This window comes from Chelonia mydas, chromosome 1 (genome assembly GCF_015237465.2).
Source record: "Chelonia mydas isolate rCheMyd1 chromosome 1, rCheMyd1.pri.v2, whole genome shotgun sequence".
Lineage (NCBI taxonomy): Eukaryota > Metazoa > Chordata > Testudines > Cheloniidae > Chelonia > Chelonia mydas.
Genome location: NC_057849.1, coordinates 54,769,054 through 54,786,000, shown reverse-complemented (window position 1 = coordinate 54,786,000; position 16,947 = coordinate 54,769,054). Strand labels below are relative to the sequence as shown.

The following is a 16,947-nucleotide window of genomic DNA, read 5'->3' as shown; positions in this document are numbered from 1 at the left end:
ATTTTACTAGAATCAAGAATAACAAATCGAGGGATAAACTCTGGTATCTGATACTTCAGGTGACACATGAATTGCCTGGTTAGAGCAAACCGAAATCTTTATGAAGAGACCTGAATCCTTTTTAACTGTGAAACTGAATTGTACGTGTAAAATAAAATGGCACGGCCCCGGATTTTATCAGGAATAGAAATAAAGAAATGAATCCAAACTCTCTAGGAGAAATTCTGCTCTGTGTTATGGCAGTGTAAATACGGAGTAACTCCACTGATGAAGTCAAGAGTAACTGAGTTCTGAATTCACTAAAATTGTTCTGTAAAAGATATGAAAATAAAAGGCTCTCTTACTCTTTTTTCTAGGTATTAATTTACTTGAATTAGGCTATCAGAATAGTATTATCTAATACAAATTGCATACAAATTTAGGACAGAGTTAACTGAACTTAATTTGTACATAACTATGTATACTAATTGTTAAAAGTATCTTACAGTTTACTAGATAACATTTTTATCTGTTAACTTTCAAGCTGCTAGTACTAACACCAGCTACTCATGAAATGAGTCAGCTAACTTTCCTTTTAACCGTTTGTTTTTGCTCCTTAAAGGTGTTATGAAAGTTATGTGATGACAAGCTGGTCGAGGTTTATTCTTTTAAAGCTTATGTAGCAATTTTATTGTTGCAGTAGGCGCTTAAAAATGGGTCAGAGTTATTCAGCAATTGAGTGATAACAGTTACCACTCAAATTTGATGACCTGTTTAAAAAATCGATTTGGTTTAAAGAAAAATACTACAAAAATTATCTTTACAATATTTTGAAGCAGACAGATTTTGCTTTTTATTTAATTTGATTTTTAAAAAATTTCATTGATACCGGAATTATCCAGAAACAGTCAAGGCAGATGTATACTTAAGCTAAGACAGACTATGAAAAAATATAGTAAATTATTAATTCTAATCAAAACAAATCTGAATCATTAAAGGGCTGACAACATTCCCTAAAGGAATTGCATTAAAAGGATGTTACAATTCTCATTTCAGTTCCACCAAAAAAGTAAAAATTTGGAGCTGTGAACCAAGTACAGATTTCTTCTCTGATGTCAGCACAATGGGTTTGTGCTCTGATAGTTAGCTCTCACTTCCTGGGTGAAACTGCCATAGATGTCAATGGGACTTTCAACTATGAAGTGAGAACACAATAGCAGTAGACTTAAAAACTACTCTGTAGATCCTATGGCACTTTTCAAAAGAGAATGTTAACCCTAGTGTCTGGGTCAAATTCCAACTCAGATAAAACTACATCCTAGCTACCTAACTTACCTCTTACATTTTCAAATGTCTGTGGTATTCTTCTTTACTTCCTGTACTAACCGTTGGGTAGTATTATAGCTATGCACTGTTGAACAGTTACTGCATTTCATACACTACCCCCCTTCCCACACCCTGTGAGGTATGAAAAGGAGATTTTATATAAAATGTATATAATCTTCTTTTTGTACCTCACAAGGATGGTTTTGCTTTGGTGTTTACAATGTGTTTGTAGATCCTTGGATGAAAAGTGCTGCTAAAGTGGAAAGCATTAAGAATTGTTATTTTTTCTAGAGCACTGTGATTTAATTATTCCTCTATCTGTAGTTTTGCATCAGATTCTTTATTTGTAAGTATAAAAACAAAGCCATTAATTGTATCATTATCAGAGGCCGTTTTGGCTGGAATGTTAGGATTTTTGCATCACTGGTAAGTAAGGAACCAGAAACAAAATGAAACTTTCCAGGGAAGCATAACAACTACTGAAGGATGCCCCAGAACGGATAATTTATTAATCTGCTCAGGTGTGTTAGAGAGGCTGTCACAGCTGATGGGAAGAATATGAATTTGAGCCATTAGAATAGGGATCAAATGAATACCTAGGGCTGGCTACTCCACTGCAGTAAGGGGAACTGCATCTAGTTACACCAGCTATGATTTTGGCCCATGAAATAGACACTGCATGTGCTTTATCAGTTGAAGCATATTGCTTTAGTGTTACATACCTGATCCAAAGCCCTTTAAAGTTGATGAAAAGATTCCCATTGAGTTTAGTGGACTTTGGATCAGGTCCCAAGATCTCTTTTTATGAATTAGACCCAGACTACATGATATTTTTTAATATTTTTCTTTTTGTTGTAAACGGCTTCTTTCAGGGCTGCTCATCTTAAATCTTTAATCCACAGTGTAATTGGGTTTACCACCCACTGGGCTCCTTCATTTGGCACCAGCATCGTTGTCAGATATACCAAATTCTTATAGGCTATAGGCTACTTTGTCCCCCCCTCAGAGAAATCAGTAGAAGGATGGGGCAAGTGGCCAGGAAACTCTGTGAAATTACACTGGTGCAGTTTCAGGGCAATTATCTCCTGAGGTGGAAAGAGTCTTAGGTATTGGGGATTTGAGAGGAAAGGAAACACAGGATGAGTAATCTGTGCAGCTTTGCTGGCTCCACCCACCCTCTGTAGCATGGCTCCTCCTGCAAAAGCACTGCAATTAGCTGGGTCCCCTTTGCAGCAGCCCAACTCAAAGCAGCATCAACTCCTAGTTGGATTTCCACAGAGAAATCCATGGAGCCAGTAGAAGACAATACTGGCAACAGCAGGTCGTCCACTGCCCTACCCAATCTTGCCCCGACTCCACAACCCTGCAGTACACTGCCTCCACATTCAGAGGCGGATTAAGATTTACTGGGGCCCTGGGCACAAAGACCATTTGGGCCCTGCACACCCTCGGGGCCCAGAGGTGCCAGAACTGGGACGGCCATGCCCGCCCACTTTTTAACATGGGCATAGTAGCCTTGGGCAGACACTGAGTGGCAGCAGCATGGGTGTAGTTTGGGGGGGGCATTGCCCCCCAAACTGCAAGCCTCCGGCCAGAGGCGACAGGAGGAGCGTTGCTGCATGTGGGTGCTGCCTTGGGCACAAAGCTCAGGCGCCAGCGGGGGGAGCCTGTCACTGGGAGCAGGAGGGACCTGGCAGGGGCAGCCTGGCAGCGGGAACCCGGCTCAGGCACAGAGCGAGCCCAGGTGGAGTACAGCGGCAGCTGAGGCCGGGCCAGTAGCAGTTGGAGCTGCACCAGAGGAGCCCTCCCTGCCTGGCTCCTCACTGCCTGTGACCTTCCTGGGGTTCCCCACTGCCTCCCAGGCCAGGGCAGGGCCTCCTCTGCCTGCAGAGCATGTCTGCAGGTCCCGGGAAGGGGGCATGAGGCCAGACCGGAGCCCCTGCCCCTGGGTCCCACCGGCAGCGGCGTGCCCCGGGGGCTGGAGACATGGCTGGGGGCTGCTCTCAGGCACCCTGGCCCCCACCTAGGGCAGGTGGAGGGTCTGGGGCTCCCCATAGCGGCCTGAGCTCCCTGGGCGGCTCCTACCAGGGCCCGGCTCCGGCTTCTGTCCTGGCCAGGGGTGGGGCTCTGGGGGAAGAGGAGGACCAGGAGGTGGGGCCACAGTACCAATACCGGTGGCTCCTCCACTTCTACCCAGGTTCTGGCATTCCTGCGGGGCCCCCCAAATTGACTAGAGCCCCTTGGCACAGGCCCCATGGGCGCATACGTTAATCTGCCACTGTCCACATTGCTCCAGCATAGGAGTTTCCCCAAAGTCCATAGGCAGTGGGTATAAGAGGCCAGGGCAGGTTAAGCCTCCCCAAACAGCTGGCCCACCACCTTTGGAGCCTGCTGCTGCCGAAAGGGTGGGTGCCCCGGCCGTGGCCCTACCTATGCTCTGCCCCGAGGCCTTGCTTCCGTTCCTTCTCTTCCCCCACAAGGCTCCACCTCTTCCCTTTCCCCACTCTGCCCACACGACGGCCTTGTGGAAGAGGGTGAAGAGGCGCATGCAAGTGGTGAGGGGCCAGCTGGCAGGCAGGGGAGTCTGGGGGAGGGGCAAAGAAGTACATGTGGTAGCAGGGGCCTCAGGGAGGAGGCCAAGCATGCCGGTGGTGGAGCATGGGAGGGGATTCAGGGGAAGGAGGCTGAGCGGGGGCGGGCCTCAGGGTGGGGCCGCAATCCAGGCATGTCCAGTTTCCCCAAATGAAGGAGTCATGTGCCGCCTATGCCAAGGTCCCAGGTAAGCTGGAAAAGCTGCCATGGGTCTGGAATGTGTATGGGTTGACAAATGGGCACTCCCCACATTCTGGCATAGTTACACCCATCTTTTTTCCATCCATTTTCTCTCTCCCTTTTCTGCCTGCTCCTTTTCCCCTCCTTCTTGGCATCTTTTCCTTTCTGTGACTTCTTTTGTTTGCCACCTCTTTATCTTTTTGCTCACTTTTCTCCTTCCTATCCCTCTTCCTGTTTCCCCTTCTGTGCTAGCTCTGATCCTTCCCATTCTGCCACTCCACAGAACACTACAGATGAAGGGAGACCATTAGTGCAACCCACAGCTGAATTGAGGGCCGTTGGAGAACAGAAGGCTTGAGTAGGCTGGCTGCTGCCTGAGCCTTCACTCTTGAATATGTACACCGCTTTTGCAGACAGCTACATTAGTGGCCACCCTGGGGGCAGAGAGGGAAGGTTGGTGGCTGGGATGATTTAATTGGGGATTGGTCCTGCTTTGAGCAGGGGGTTGGACTAGATGGCCTCCTGAGGTCCCTTCCAACCCTGATATTCTATGATTTTCAAGGAGCCACCAGCTGCTTTATCTCAGATCCAGCAGCACTTTTGCAGTATGCGTGGCTGAATGGATCTGAATGGTTCTGCAACTTTCTCCATCAACACTGATCCCCTTCCTTTGCCCAAGGTCTCCCCAAGCCAGTTTGGTGTGTCCCACCTCACTCCCCCAGGCTGGGAAACACCACAACACTTTTGCTTTTACTTCATCCCACGAGAGACCCAAAACCTTATGTCAGTATTTTCTTTATAGAGATGCTGTTAATTTTCCTTTAATTAATTTTAAAAGATAAAGTCCAATAATAATCTCCTGATAAATTTAAACCATTTACCCTTTTTTCACGGACTTAGGGCTTGTCTACATGGAGATTTAGTGAGTGGCACGCTTGGATATAAATCTACAGCACACTAGCTTGCCATGCACTAACTGGGTCTGTGGACAGTGCTACTATGCACTAAATGTTTTGTAGCACGCTCTGATATACTGCTGCTGGAAATTTTAGTGCACAGTAGCAGGGTCCAAACAGCCAGCTAGTGTGCTGTAATTTACCCCTCAGCTTGCCATGCACTAAGTTTACATGTAGACAGGCCCTTATATGGGATATGTTCCTAACGCAAGTTAGTGGAAAACCGTGATGCAATCCTAAGGTCAGGACAAGTCAGTGGAAAGGCACTCAGAGCTAGATTCACAAGTGAAACGTAGGTGCCTAACTATCTCTTTAGGCACCTACGGCCAACATTTAGGTGCCACTGGCATTCACAAAACCACTGCTCAGCTGCCACCTAACTCTGCAGGTGCCTAAGATTCTACTGATAAAGTTCTCTAAATATCTGCTGCTGGGCATGCACGCATCTGCCTACATCTTGACATAACTGAATAGGTTTGTGCCTAACTCATGCCTAAGCCCTGGAGGAATGCACAAACTAGGTGTCTTCCTGCCTGTCCCACCTGCAGGCTGCTTATGAGCCTGCCCACCAGTTCAGACCTCACACAAAACACAGCCGAGGAAGGGAGTAGTCTATATGCCCCCTTTATGCCCAATAGCTCAGTGATAAGAGCACTCACCCAGGATGTGGGAGACCTGATGTCAAATCCCCATTCTGCCTGATGTGGAGCAAGGACTTAAACCCACGTGTCCTCCCTCCGACTGGGCTATAGCCTATTCTGGGACAGGTTTCTCTTAAGGTCTCCTGTTGAGGCTGGTCCATGCCTCCTCCTTGGTTTTCCTTAAGAAACGGATGAACTGTGTTAGGCGCCTAACTTCAGGATAGGATTCATGGCTGTGAATTCCAAGTGGAGGGAGGCACCTCCCTCTGGTCCAGAGTTAGGTGCTTAATTCCCTTTGAAGGGCAAGGCTTAGGTCACACCTGTCTCCTCAGCATTTGTTACTGGCTAGCTTAGGCAGCTCAGCATGATGCTTTTTGTGAATCCCCGTCTTAAGTGCCTAACTCTCTCCATGCATTGTATAGGGAGCCTGATGCCTAACTTGGGGTTATGAATGTCACTTGGCAGCAGGACACATAAAAGTTAGGCACTGCAATGCTCAGTGTTGTAATGTCTAGATCTCCCTTGTGAATCTCACCTCACAGCAGGGGCGCCGAAACAGCGGGAGGGGAAGGGGGGACCAAGAGACAATGGCCCTCCCACTTCTTGAAAGTGGACGGGCCTGACCTGTCCACTCTTTGACCGAGCCCGGCTCTCTGCCCCTTCTCTTCCTCCCCAAGGCCCTGCCTCCCGACCAGGCCGGAAGCTGGAGTTTGGACCGGGTAAGAGTGGCCCAGGGAGCTGTGGGGCGGCATGGACCCCGCACCTGCCCGGGCAGGGGGGGCCCTGAGAGCAGCCCCAGCCCATGTCCAGCCCCTCACCCAGGGTAGGTGGAGGGCCCAGGTGGCTCTTTGGCCCCTGAGGGCCCACCCCCAGGCCAGGCTGGAAGCTGGAGCCAGGTCAAAGTAAGAGCCATGCGGGTAGCTGTGGGGGCTGCAGATACTCCACTATCCTGGGCGGGGAGCCCAGGGGCAGGGACATGGGTTGGGGGCTGCTCTTGGGCCCCCCACCCTGGGGAGGTGGAGGGACCTGAGCTCCCCAGCCAGGATCTGTCTTGCAGCTTGGCAGGGGGCGCGGCCTCAGAGAGGAGAGAGGGATAGGGGTAGGGCCACAAAGGGTGCAGGGCCTTGTGCCCCCCCCCCCACTTTTAGGCAGAATCTGTTGCTCCTGCCTTACAGACTCCTTCAAAAGGGGCATCATAAACAGATACTACTGTGCATGTCAGTGGGTTCTTTTTAATATTAATTTCATTATTTCAATATTATATGAAGAAAAATCCCCAGAGGTAATTCATATGAATGAAAACTAAGACCTTGCTCTAGAAAGCAATTAAGCCTAAGGGCTAAATTCAGTGGGACTACTAGCAGAGTGAGTACTGCTAAAACTAAGACTTGTCCACACTAACAGTTAGGTTGACCCAGCTACATCACTTAGGGCTATAAATATCCACATCTTTGAGTGACGTAATTAAGGCAACCTAACACTGGTCAATTTTTGAAAAGAGAACCTGTATTACATCACAGGTCTCTATGCTGACTTTGGGTATAAAATTATTCTTCTTGAAACAGACATGTAGAAAACATTTTTTCAATGAAGTAAAGAGAAAAAGTAAAAACTAATTATCAATCACTGCATTGGATTAAATCTTGAGGCCTCCTCAGGATGAAAGCAACAAGAACCACTGGATTATAGTGTAACTGTCAAATGTCCTGTTTTTAGTTTATTGTTTAAACATACAATTATTTAATATACAAATGCTATCATGTGATGCAAGTCAATTTTTCCTCCAGCAATATATCAGGGAAAAAACAAATGATGAATTCACTTAAAATGTTGAATGTAATATGTGAGAGAATATTATAATGGCTCATATATACGACAAAACAGAAACATGAGACCCTGGAAAATGCACACACTATTCATAGTATGTTTACTCCCAGGCAGATTGGCCTTTGCATATGGGTGGACCGTACGATTCTGTCAAAACTGAAACCTGATAAACTCTTACCTCCTGCTTTTACACTGAGTCAGTGATTGCACATGACACATTAAAAAGGGATATAACTACGCAGGCATTACTTTTGTTATTTTATTGGTCCATAGTAAACAACATATGTAATTGCTATGTATTTTTAGCATTTTTTCATATACTTTAAAAATGTTTGATATGGAGTTCAGATTGCAATGGTTTATAGTAGAGCTGAGAGAATAATTTATGGCAATTTATTTGGTTGATTTAGCTTCTTTTTCTGCTCATGACATGCATATGAGCAGATTGTGATTTCCCCAAATGTATTCATCATATGAGTTCATTCAATGAATATCCTTTTAGTTTTTTTACTCAAAAATTGTTTATGTATAGTGGAAATTTGAGTTGTGTTAGTCACAGTCGGTCATGTTATTGTTTCTCATCCTTGACTGGTATGAATACCTATATGTGTGAACTTAACATTTGGCTCTTGTGAGTATTCAAAGGTGCAACTTTGAAATTTTCTTCCCACAAAATTTTTTTGCCCATAAAACTTATTTGTTTGAATTGTTTGCAGAAATGGAATACAAATGAGTTATGAACACTGCTAAGGTGAATTCGTCAACAAATATTTGCCAAACTTTTTGCATTATTTCCCTAGCTCTAGGTTATAGTGACACCTGTCTCCAAACATTTCAAGCATGCTCTGCAGCTAGAACTAATTTAGTATTCAGGACATGTCAGTGGACCAGGTAATTTGGATTGCAGTTATACTTCTGTAAATTCAAGGTGGTGTCACTGTCTTTAACAGATTCATTCTGGATTTACACCAGTGTAACAGAGTGCAGAATTTTTTGTCCATCATGTCTGTTTAAGTTCTATGTTTTTGGTGCAGGGACTGTTGTTTCCTATGTATTTGTACAGTGTCTAATGCAGTGACCTGATCTCAGCTGGGACTTCTAGATGCTGCTGTAAATAATAAATAAATTTTTAAAAATTAAACCAAATATTAGTCTTAATGGGCCAAACTCTGCTTGTTTTACTTCCACAATACTCCCATTTAAGTCAAACTTCAGTGTTCAGACCACTTCAACACTGATGGCTCAGAGACCATAGGTGCTGGAACTAAGGGTGTGGGGGGTGCTGCACCACCCCCTGGCTCAAAGTAGTTTCCATTATATACAGTGTTACAGTTTTGTTCAATGGCTCTCAGCACCCCCCACTATGAAAATTGTTCCAGCACCTCTGGCTCAGACTGACACCATTGCATAGTTTACTCCTAGCCACCTCACAATCTTGGGGATGGGAGAAGGGAATAATGTATTACACATTTCCTAAGTGATATAAAATGCTTTGTTTTGATGTTCTGCTCATGTGTGGTACATAAAGGGCTGCTTTCAGCCCTGGATTACACTGGCTCCTGCTAGTATAACTAAAACCCAGGGCCCCCACCTGTGAAAAGGTAATCTGAATGGGAGTTGTAGTGACAGAGGACATCCACAAACCTTGCACTGTTAAGAGGTCTTCAGTCAGCCAGGGGAGAAGCCAAAGTGGATGGCATTGGCTGGGGCATTTAAACAGCCAGGTAAGCATTGAATCCACATCTCTGCTGCCCAGGCTCCCATAGATCCTTGATCACAAACTGAAGCTACTCTCCTCTGACAGAAACTTGAGGGGGCGAAAGGGGGCGAGCAATGCAAAATACACCTGGCCATCCTCCAGAAATGAATCCCTTCTGTAGCACCACAGCACTTATGGTACCTGGCATTGTCTCTATTTTCGGTCTTTTATTAAAATAACGCTTTTAAAAATACATATACAAAAAAGGAGATATGCACTGAATACAGTGCTTTCCATTGCATATAATCCTTACTTATCTGATGAAAACTTCAGAAACTAAATTACATGTAAAGTATTAAAAAGAAAGCAGCTTCGACCCTTAATTTTGGTTGCCTCAAACAGGTGTTACTGCATAATTCAATGTTCAGCATGTGAATAGAATACTATGCTTTATGCCAGTGTGAGCCCCCAAAAGGACAATACAAAGCAATCTTCAGCCATTTATTCTGGGAAAAATATGAGCCGATGCTGTGGATGATAAAGGAGAATGGTTGGGAATGGAATGTGTAGGAGTAGAAAATGAATTGTGGTGCACCTATCACCATTTAGGGCATTGTGGGAGATGGGATGAACCTGGTCTGTAATGTCTCGTGCTGTGCAGTCTCTGTGTTAAACTATATTGGGACAAAGAACAATGCTGCACCTTTAGTAGAACCAAAAGAGGCTGTTTAGATGGTGGGAGAGTTTCCCTGAAAGTATTCAGTAATGTTGAAAAACTGGGGTTCGAAGTTAACATTATTTATTGTTTTGTGTCACAGTGGTACTTGGATTCTTAAATTGGTGGATGCGAAGGGGCCAGACCCTCCAATTTTGTTTAGGTTGTGACTTGGAAAGCACTCCTATTCAGGAAAGCACTTGTGCACCTGCTTAAATGCTTTTCTGAACTGGGGCCTCTCATAAGTAATTCTTATTTAGACAGCTCACGCTGTTGAAGCCAGTAAGACTACTTGCATAAGTAAGGATTAGTCATTTTAGCAAAGTGTACAGGATTGGCCCATCTTTATTCTCTTAATAAAGATCTGTGGGGATGGAGCGGAATTTACGGTATGCAATATGTCCAACACCCATTGGTTTTAATGATGCAGTATTCAATCCTATGTGTTCCTTGTGTCTAGTCCTTGAATTGTCAATAAAATGCAGCATTTTGGAAATTTGGAAGTATTGTTTCTTGGTATCTGCTTTGGCCATACTTCAACAATCCCACTAACAGGCAGCGCAAACTATTTGATATTTATGTTCACTGATAGGATCTGACCAAAAAGTGAGTGTGTCAATGACAACTGGCACAAACATGACAAAGAATCTGACAAAAGAGGAGGTAAACAATATCAACAATGTAACTGCTTTCCTGATAGGAAAATGCAATGTTAATCCTGTAAAATGGTCAAGGTAGAAAGATCAACACATAAGTAAGCTTGGCAGAATTCAATTTTTTTTATAATTTTGATGGATAATTTTTTACTTTAAAGCTTTTTAATATTTTTATTGATTTATATTTTCATATTTGCATAAAATGATGAGGGAGTCAGACAGACAGATGTTGAGATTCAAAAAGTTAAAGATTTATAACTGTTAAAACACAAATTGTCAACATCACATCTCAAAATACATGAAGTAAATATTCTTAAATTACACTCTAATAAGTTCTTAAGCAGCATTTCCCCCCTGCTTTGCCTATTTGTAAATTTCAATTATCATCAATGGAAATATTTTCTCATTGGTTTGTGTGTGTATGGTGCAACTGACACTTACCAACATTTATTTATGAAAATCTAGTTCTTCGAAGACTACTGATAAATTATTACTGTAAAATTCTAGTAATCACTTTCTATATGGGTTAGGGAATATATATATATATTTTTAATATCAATTAGTGTAGGATTTTAGAATTCTTAAATGAAACTCTGATTTATAAAACCATTTGCTTTAATAGGATGAGTGCTATCTCAGTTCTTAAACCTCTTTCCGAACACCTGTGGAAGGAAAGGGAAAATGTTCTCAACCACACTTTTTTTGACTCCCCCCTAAACATATCCAGTTCAGTTGCTGTTTCTTTCACACAGCACTGTAGTTTTCCTCGCTTTTCATTATGTAATCTTTGCTTCTTTAAATCTGGGTGCTCTCTCTCACTACAGGAAACCACTGTAATGTTGTGTAACACTGCTAAATAACTCCTCTCCAAACTGAAACGTGGCATGGAAGGTCTTAGGCTGAGTTGGGAATATTTTTATTTTTACAGAATTAAAAAAAATATTTTAAAATATACTGGTTTTATGTAAATATAACTCAGAAATGACAACTTAAAAACAAATAAACCCTGAAATTTGACAGGCAGCCAGCCTATAATAAGGTTTAATCACCTTTGTCATCCTGGAAAATAAACATGACACATACTGTTACACATTGGATTGGATTTCTCATTTCTCACCATACATTTTGAAAAGAGTTTTTAAACTACAGACAACATTTATATGTGAATGTATGGTATATCATACAAATTATACATGCTGGGCCTAAATTTAGTCTCATACTGGTTTTACCCCACTGTTGCAGGGTAGATACACCCCATCATGGAGTTTTCAGTCATGTGTGACAAATAAGGGGTTCTGGCTCAAATGGCGAGAGTAGGTATTGCTATCCTAGCCTACAAAGCGGGTCAGTGCTGCCCAGTAGCCAGAGTCCTTGGGGCTATCCTTGCTCTCAGAGGAGAGTGGCCTAATAGCCAAAATCCTTGCACAGTGCCCATACCTTGCAGTATGTGTGGGGCATGATGGGGGGACCTGGGCCCAACCATCTGCAATGGCTCCTGACCCAGGGCCCTGTGAAACCAGTGATCCATAATTTGGCTCAATTTTCTATTTTAACAGTTACTTTCCCTGGGTCGCTTCCTATCAAGGGTTCCTGCTTTGTCAGTTCTCCCGGGGGTGTCGGCCTTCTGGCTCACTCTTGTCCTACAGGGTCAGCAGGGGTTCTGTGGTCGATCCCACTGGCTCGACCTCCATAGTCTGTAGCTCCAGCCACGCCCTGGCAGGAGCTAGCAACATATATCCACTCTCCTCCTCAGCCAGCACAAACTGAGCTGGGCCACACCCTTTTATAGCCTGTCTCCAGGTCGAGCATGCCTAGCAGGGGCAAGGCCTCTTCAGCCCACAGTGTGAGGTTGACCCCAGCTGGGTCAGTGCTAGGTAGACACATCCCATTGCACCCAGCTTAACTCTACTGACTTCATTATTGTTTTTCCTGATCAAAAGCTGTTTTTATAGGAGCAATGAGCTACATTTAAAAAACATTAACATTGCCCATCTTGATTTAAAGATAAGGGCAACAGCAACAGATCTACTGGCTGCAAGGTGAAAGCAACCCTGCCTCAGTGGGCTCCTTGAAATTCAACACAGTGGTGGGGTTAGTAATGTTTTAAGTGTCTAGCTTTGTACTGTATTACATCTAATCATTTATTAAAAAAAAAAACAGTTGGAAAGAAACAAGAAGCCACAATGCCCAACTACCTATTTAGGTACTTATATACCTCCCTTACTATAGTATTCACTGTCTGAGGGGTGGGTGAAGGGCAGCAATGCTGGCAAGGTAACTTTTTAGTAGCTGGGATCCAAGAATGTAGGATTTGAAACCTATTTTTTGCTAGCAAAACCAAGAAATTACAATGTAAGGACCACTAAGCTCACACTCTTTAAATATATAAACATAAAATTATGAGAATTAAGGATGAACTGTCAGCTGCTACTGGTGAATTTTGTGATTTATTATTCCATGTCAAAAGTACATTATTAAATGTACTGCTGCTAGTAAGAACAAACGGGATCTTCTAAAATTTGGAGTTGCCAATTTGTAGGCAGTGTTGAAATGCAGTCATGCATTATCCTTTGTGATCTTTTCTCTATAAGAAAACATCTTTATTTTAATTTTAAATAGAACTTAAACTTCTGTGTTCCTTGGAACATACTGCCCTTTGTATGTACATCCTGGAACCGATGTCTTATTGGGAGGGGAAAGTAAAGCCCTATTAAGTTATGTGGCCTTGGGGTTTGCTGAGAAAAGCAGTATTAAATGTGTTAATTTAAAAATGTAATTATCTCAAGGTCATGTACTGGCACACAATATAAAATATATATTCTGCAAAAACAGAAGCAACTTAAGTCAATGTTCACATCTCCTGGCAATGTATATTGGCCAAAAGGGAAGATGGTGAAGTTACACCAGCAATCACTTTGGTCCTCACTCCTCCCAGGCTCCTTTTACTACTGAGCAACAACTGGTTGTCAGGAAGAACAGAATGTCTGCCTGTGTTGGAAGAACTGTCTTTTAATTTATCCCATAGATTTTGTGTGCATGAGGAAAGGACATTAAATCATGCTTTTGTATGTTCTAAATCAAGAGCTGGCTCAGACTGAGAAGACTGCAAAGAGTCTGTTATGCTGATGTTGACTGTTCTGTGTATGTCAGGTGGGTGGGTGGAGTAGTTCAATGGCCTTGTTGCTGCTTACAGCTGTCAGTCAGCAACAGCAAGTAGTCTGGATCTCCATGTGGTCAGGGAGAAATCCAAAGCCAGGATAGACAGTGGTAGCTACAGAAGCTATCTGTGTGCATCAGATCAGACGTTGCATAGTCCAGCACTGCTGGCAGAAATTCTCTTTCTGAGGGGGTTGGATGCTGGCTCTTACCAACCCTAAAACCAATTGTCCGTTAAGGAGCTCTCAGGGAAAGCTTTCCCTTTCAAAATAAAGCCAGACAACAGAGTCCCTCACATGTTAAGAGAAAGCAGGAGCTACCATAGCAGACTGATGATTTTCATAGAAAATAAATGCCACTGATAGAGGATGTGCGTGCTTGCGTTTGCATGTCTTTCTCTATCTACCTTAGGTACTTGTATAGCTCCCATTACCATAGTCTTTGAATACCTCACAATGCTTACAGAGACAAGGTGGGTATTTTTTATTAGACCAATTTCTGTTGATAGTTGTTTTGTGTTTCCTACATGATTTCTAGGTAAGCTTCCTGATTTTTTTCTTCCAGTGGGCAGGTGCATGTGATGATTTCTTGTCTGAGATGGCCCATTCTGGAGTACATAAGGTGCAGTAAATGGTTCTTCAGTTTTTCACTCGCCTTGTCTCTCTAATATCCTGGGACTAACACAGCTCCCCCACCACGGCATATCACAGTCCTTAATGTATTACTGTAATCCTCACAACACACCTCTGAGGCAGGGAAGCACTGCTATATCCATTTTATACAGAGGAAAGCAGGGGTGCTTGAACAATTTGTATAGTGGGGGTGTAACAGCCACTGAACCAAACTGTAAACCCTGTATATGATGGAAACTTCTTCAAGCCAGGGGGTGCAGCACATGTGGGGGGAACCCAGACACAGCCAGATAAGTGATTTGCAGCAGCTCTAGGTTTGTGACAGGGCAGGGAATCAAATCCAGGTCTGGCGAGCCCCTAACCTAGACCATCCTTCCTGTCATTTAGTTTTATTACCTGAGTGATAGTGGGTAACACCCAGAGAACCGATTGCACGCAATAAATTGAATGCCTTGCAGTGATAATTGCCAAATGACTATAGGGCAGCAGTCCAAGGGAAGCCCGCCTAGGAATCAGTGCAATGTGCATGCACACAGAGCTGAAAACAAACTCCTGCAGCCAGGCGAGTCCCGTTGCCGCAAAACCCTGGAGCAAACTCCAAAGCTGCTTCTCTGCTCATTTTGTAGTAAACAAAACCTGCTGCCTGCTCCGGCTGGAGGCACCGTACCACCGAGCCAGGCTCACGCAAACACTCTCCCCTCAGTGACTTACCAGCAGCCACACACACGAAACCCCTCATGGAAAATTGGCCTCTGCATAATGCGACAGGCAAATCGTTTCCTAAGCGGCGTGGGCCGCCCATTGGCTCGGGCGGGCCTGTCAATCACACGGCGCAGGACGGGGGAGGAGGCGGGCCCCTCCGCGGCTGCGGGGCGGGCGGGAGTTCCAGTAAGTCAGCGCCGGGCCGCCGCTGAGTCGCTGCTGCCACGGCCGCGTCCCGAACACTCAACAGGCAGCTGCGCGACCACGGGGAGCGAGCCAGGCTGCAGCCGCCCTAAGCCCTGCGGACCCCACGGGCGCGCTGGCGGGTGCTCCGGCCGGGCAGCGCCGTCCCTCCCTGGGAGCCTTGATGAAGTGGCGGAGCTAAGTGTCCTTCTCCCTCCCCCGTCTCCGGGCTCCTGCCCCGGGGCTCCCGCCCCCCCTCCGCTCTCCCCGGGAGCGCTGCGCTCCCTCCAGCCCCGCTCCGCTCCTTCCTGCGGGCTTTCTGCCGGCAGCCTGCCCGGCTGCCCAGCGGGCTCCCCTGACTTCCCCCGAGCCGGCCCTTCCCCGGAGCCCGTCCCCTCCCCGCCACCACCATGGCTGAAGCGCCCCAGCTCGTGGACATCGACCCCGATTTCGAGCCGCTGCCCCGGCCCCGCTCCTGCACCTGGCCCCTGCCCAGACCGGAGTTCAACCCGTCCAGCTCGGCCACCTCCAGCCCGGCGCCGTCCTGCGGGGGGCAGCCCGACGGGGCCGCCTCTGCCTCGGCGGTCAGCGTCGATTTCATCGGCAACCTGAGCCTGCTGGAGGAGAGCGAGGACTTCGAGCCGCCGCCGCTGCCCCCGGCCGCCGCGGGTGCAGCAGAAGGGGCCGCTCCCGGGGGCGGCTGCCTCTGCGGGGACTTCCAGTGCCAGGAGGCCGGCTGCCTCCACCAGCAGCAACAGCCCGGGCCGCCGCTCCAGCCGCAGCAGCAGCACCCGCCGGTGTCTGCCCTGTCCGCGGGTCCCATCCCCGGCCAGCCCCGCAAGAGCAGCTCGGCCCGCCGCAACGCCTGGGGCAACCTGTCCTACGCCGACCTGATCACCAAGGCCATCGAGAGCGCCCCGGAGAAGCGGCTCACCTTGTCCCAGATCTACGAGTGGATGGTCAAGAGCGTCCCCTACTTCAAGGATAAGGGCGACAGCAACAGCTCGGCCGGCTGGAAGGTGAGGCGGTGGGGCGTGGGGAGAGCTGGCCGGCCCGGGACCCCGGCAGGAGCGGGGAGACTTGCCTCTTCCCACCTCGCTTCTTTCAGGGGAGGCAGGAAGCTCCTTCCAGGGCGCACACCCGGCCCCTCGCTAGCGGGCTGCGCCCCGGGCTGAGGGTGCACCGGGAACTGCGGACTCAGCATTGCAACCCCCTAGTGATCGGGGAGCTGGAGGGGAAGCAGGGCAGTTGCAGAGCGCTGCAAATTCTGCTCCCTCGCCCCCGTGAGTGAAGTGCACGAAGTTAGAGGCTGACGTAGTGATTTGCAGGCTGCCCCCTGCCCTCGCTGGCTGTTCACTGACGCTGGGGTGGCCGGAGCTTACGCAGGTTGGCTTGGTTTGCAGTGTGGCTGAATACTTCTAAAAAGTGTGTCCTCCTCTCTCCCCCCAAGAGAGTTGAGGTAAGAGGCAGGAGGACGTGGCTTAAGGGGGAGATGCAAGGTTTACACTGTAACAGGTTGCATGTGCATGCGGCTGTCCCCGGGGGCGAGGGGGTTCCTGGCACTTTCCCCGGTGCCTAAAAGGGCAGCCGAAGTTGCTTGTGCCGGGTTTGTAACTTAGCAGCCAGCCGGCTATGGAGACTCGCTGTGTCATTTCCCTTTGCAGAGTTGGGACGAACTTAAAGTGACAGAGATTCAAGGGCTA

The 16,947-nt window shown here is 46.5% G+C and overlaps 1 protein-coding gene across 1 annotated transcript in view; it reads left to right on the top strand.

Moving 5' to 3' along the window:
- The first annotated feature begins 395 nt into the window (after positions 1–395).
- Positions 396–16,947, top strand: part of FOXO1 (forkhead box O1) — a 100,727-nt gene continuing 84,175 nt past the window's right edge. The window contains exon 1 of the mRNA XM_037892839.2: positions 396–16,263. Coding sequence (XP_037748767.1) covers positions 15,655–16,263 — 609 coding nt within the window. The 5' untranslated portion in view covers positions 396–15,654. The remainder of the gene's footprint in view (positions 16,264–16,947) is intronic.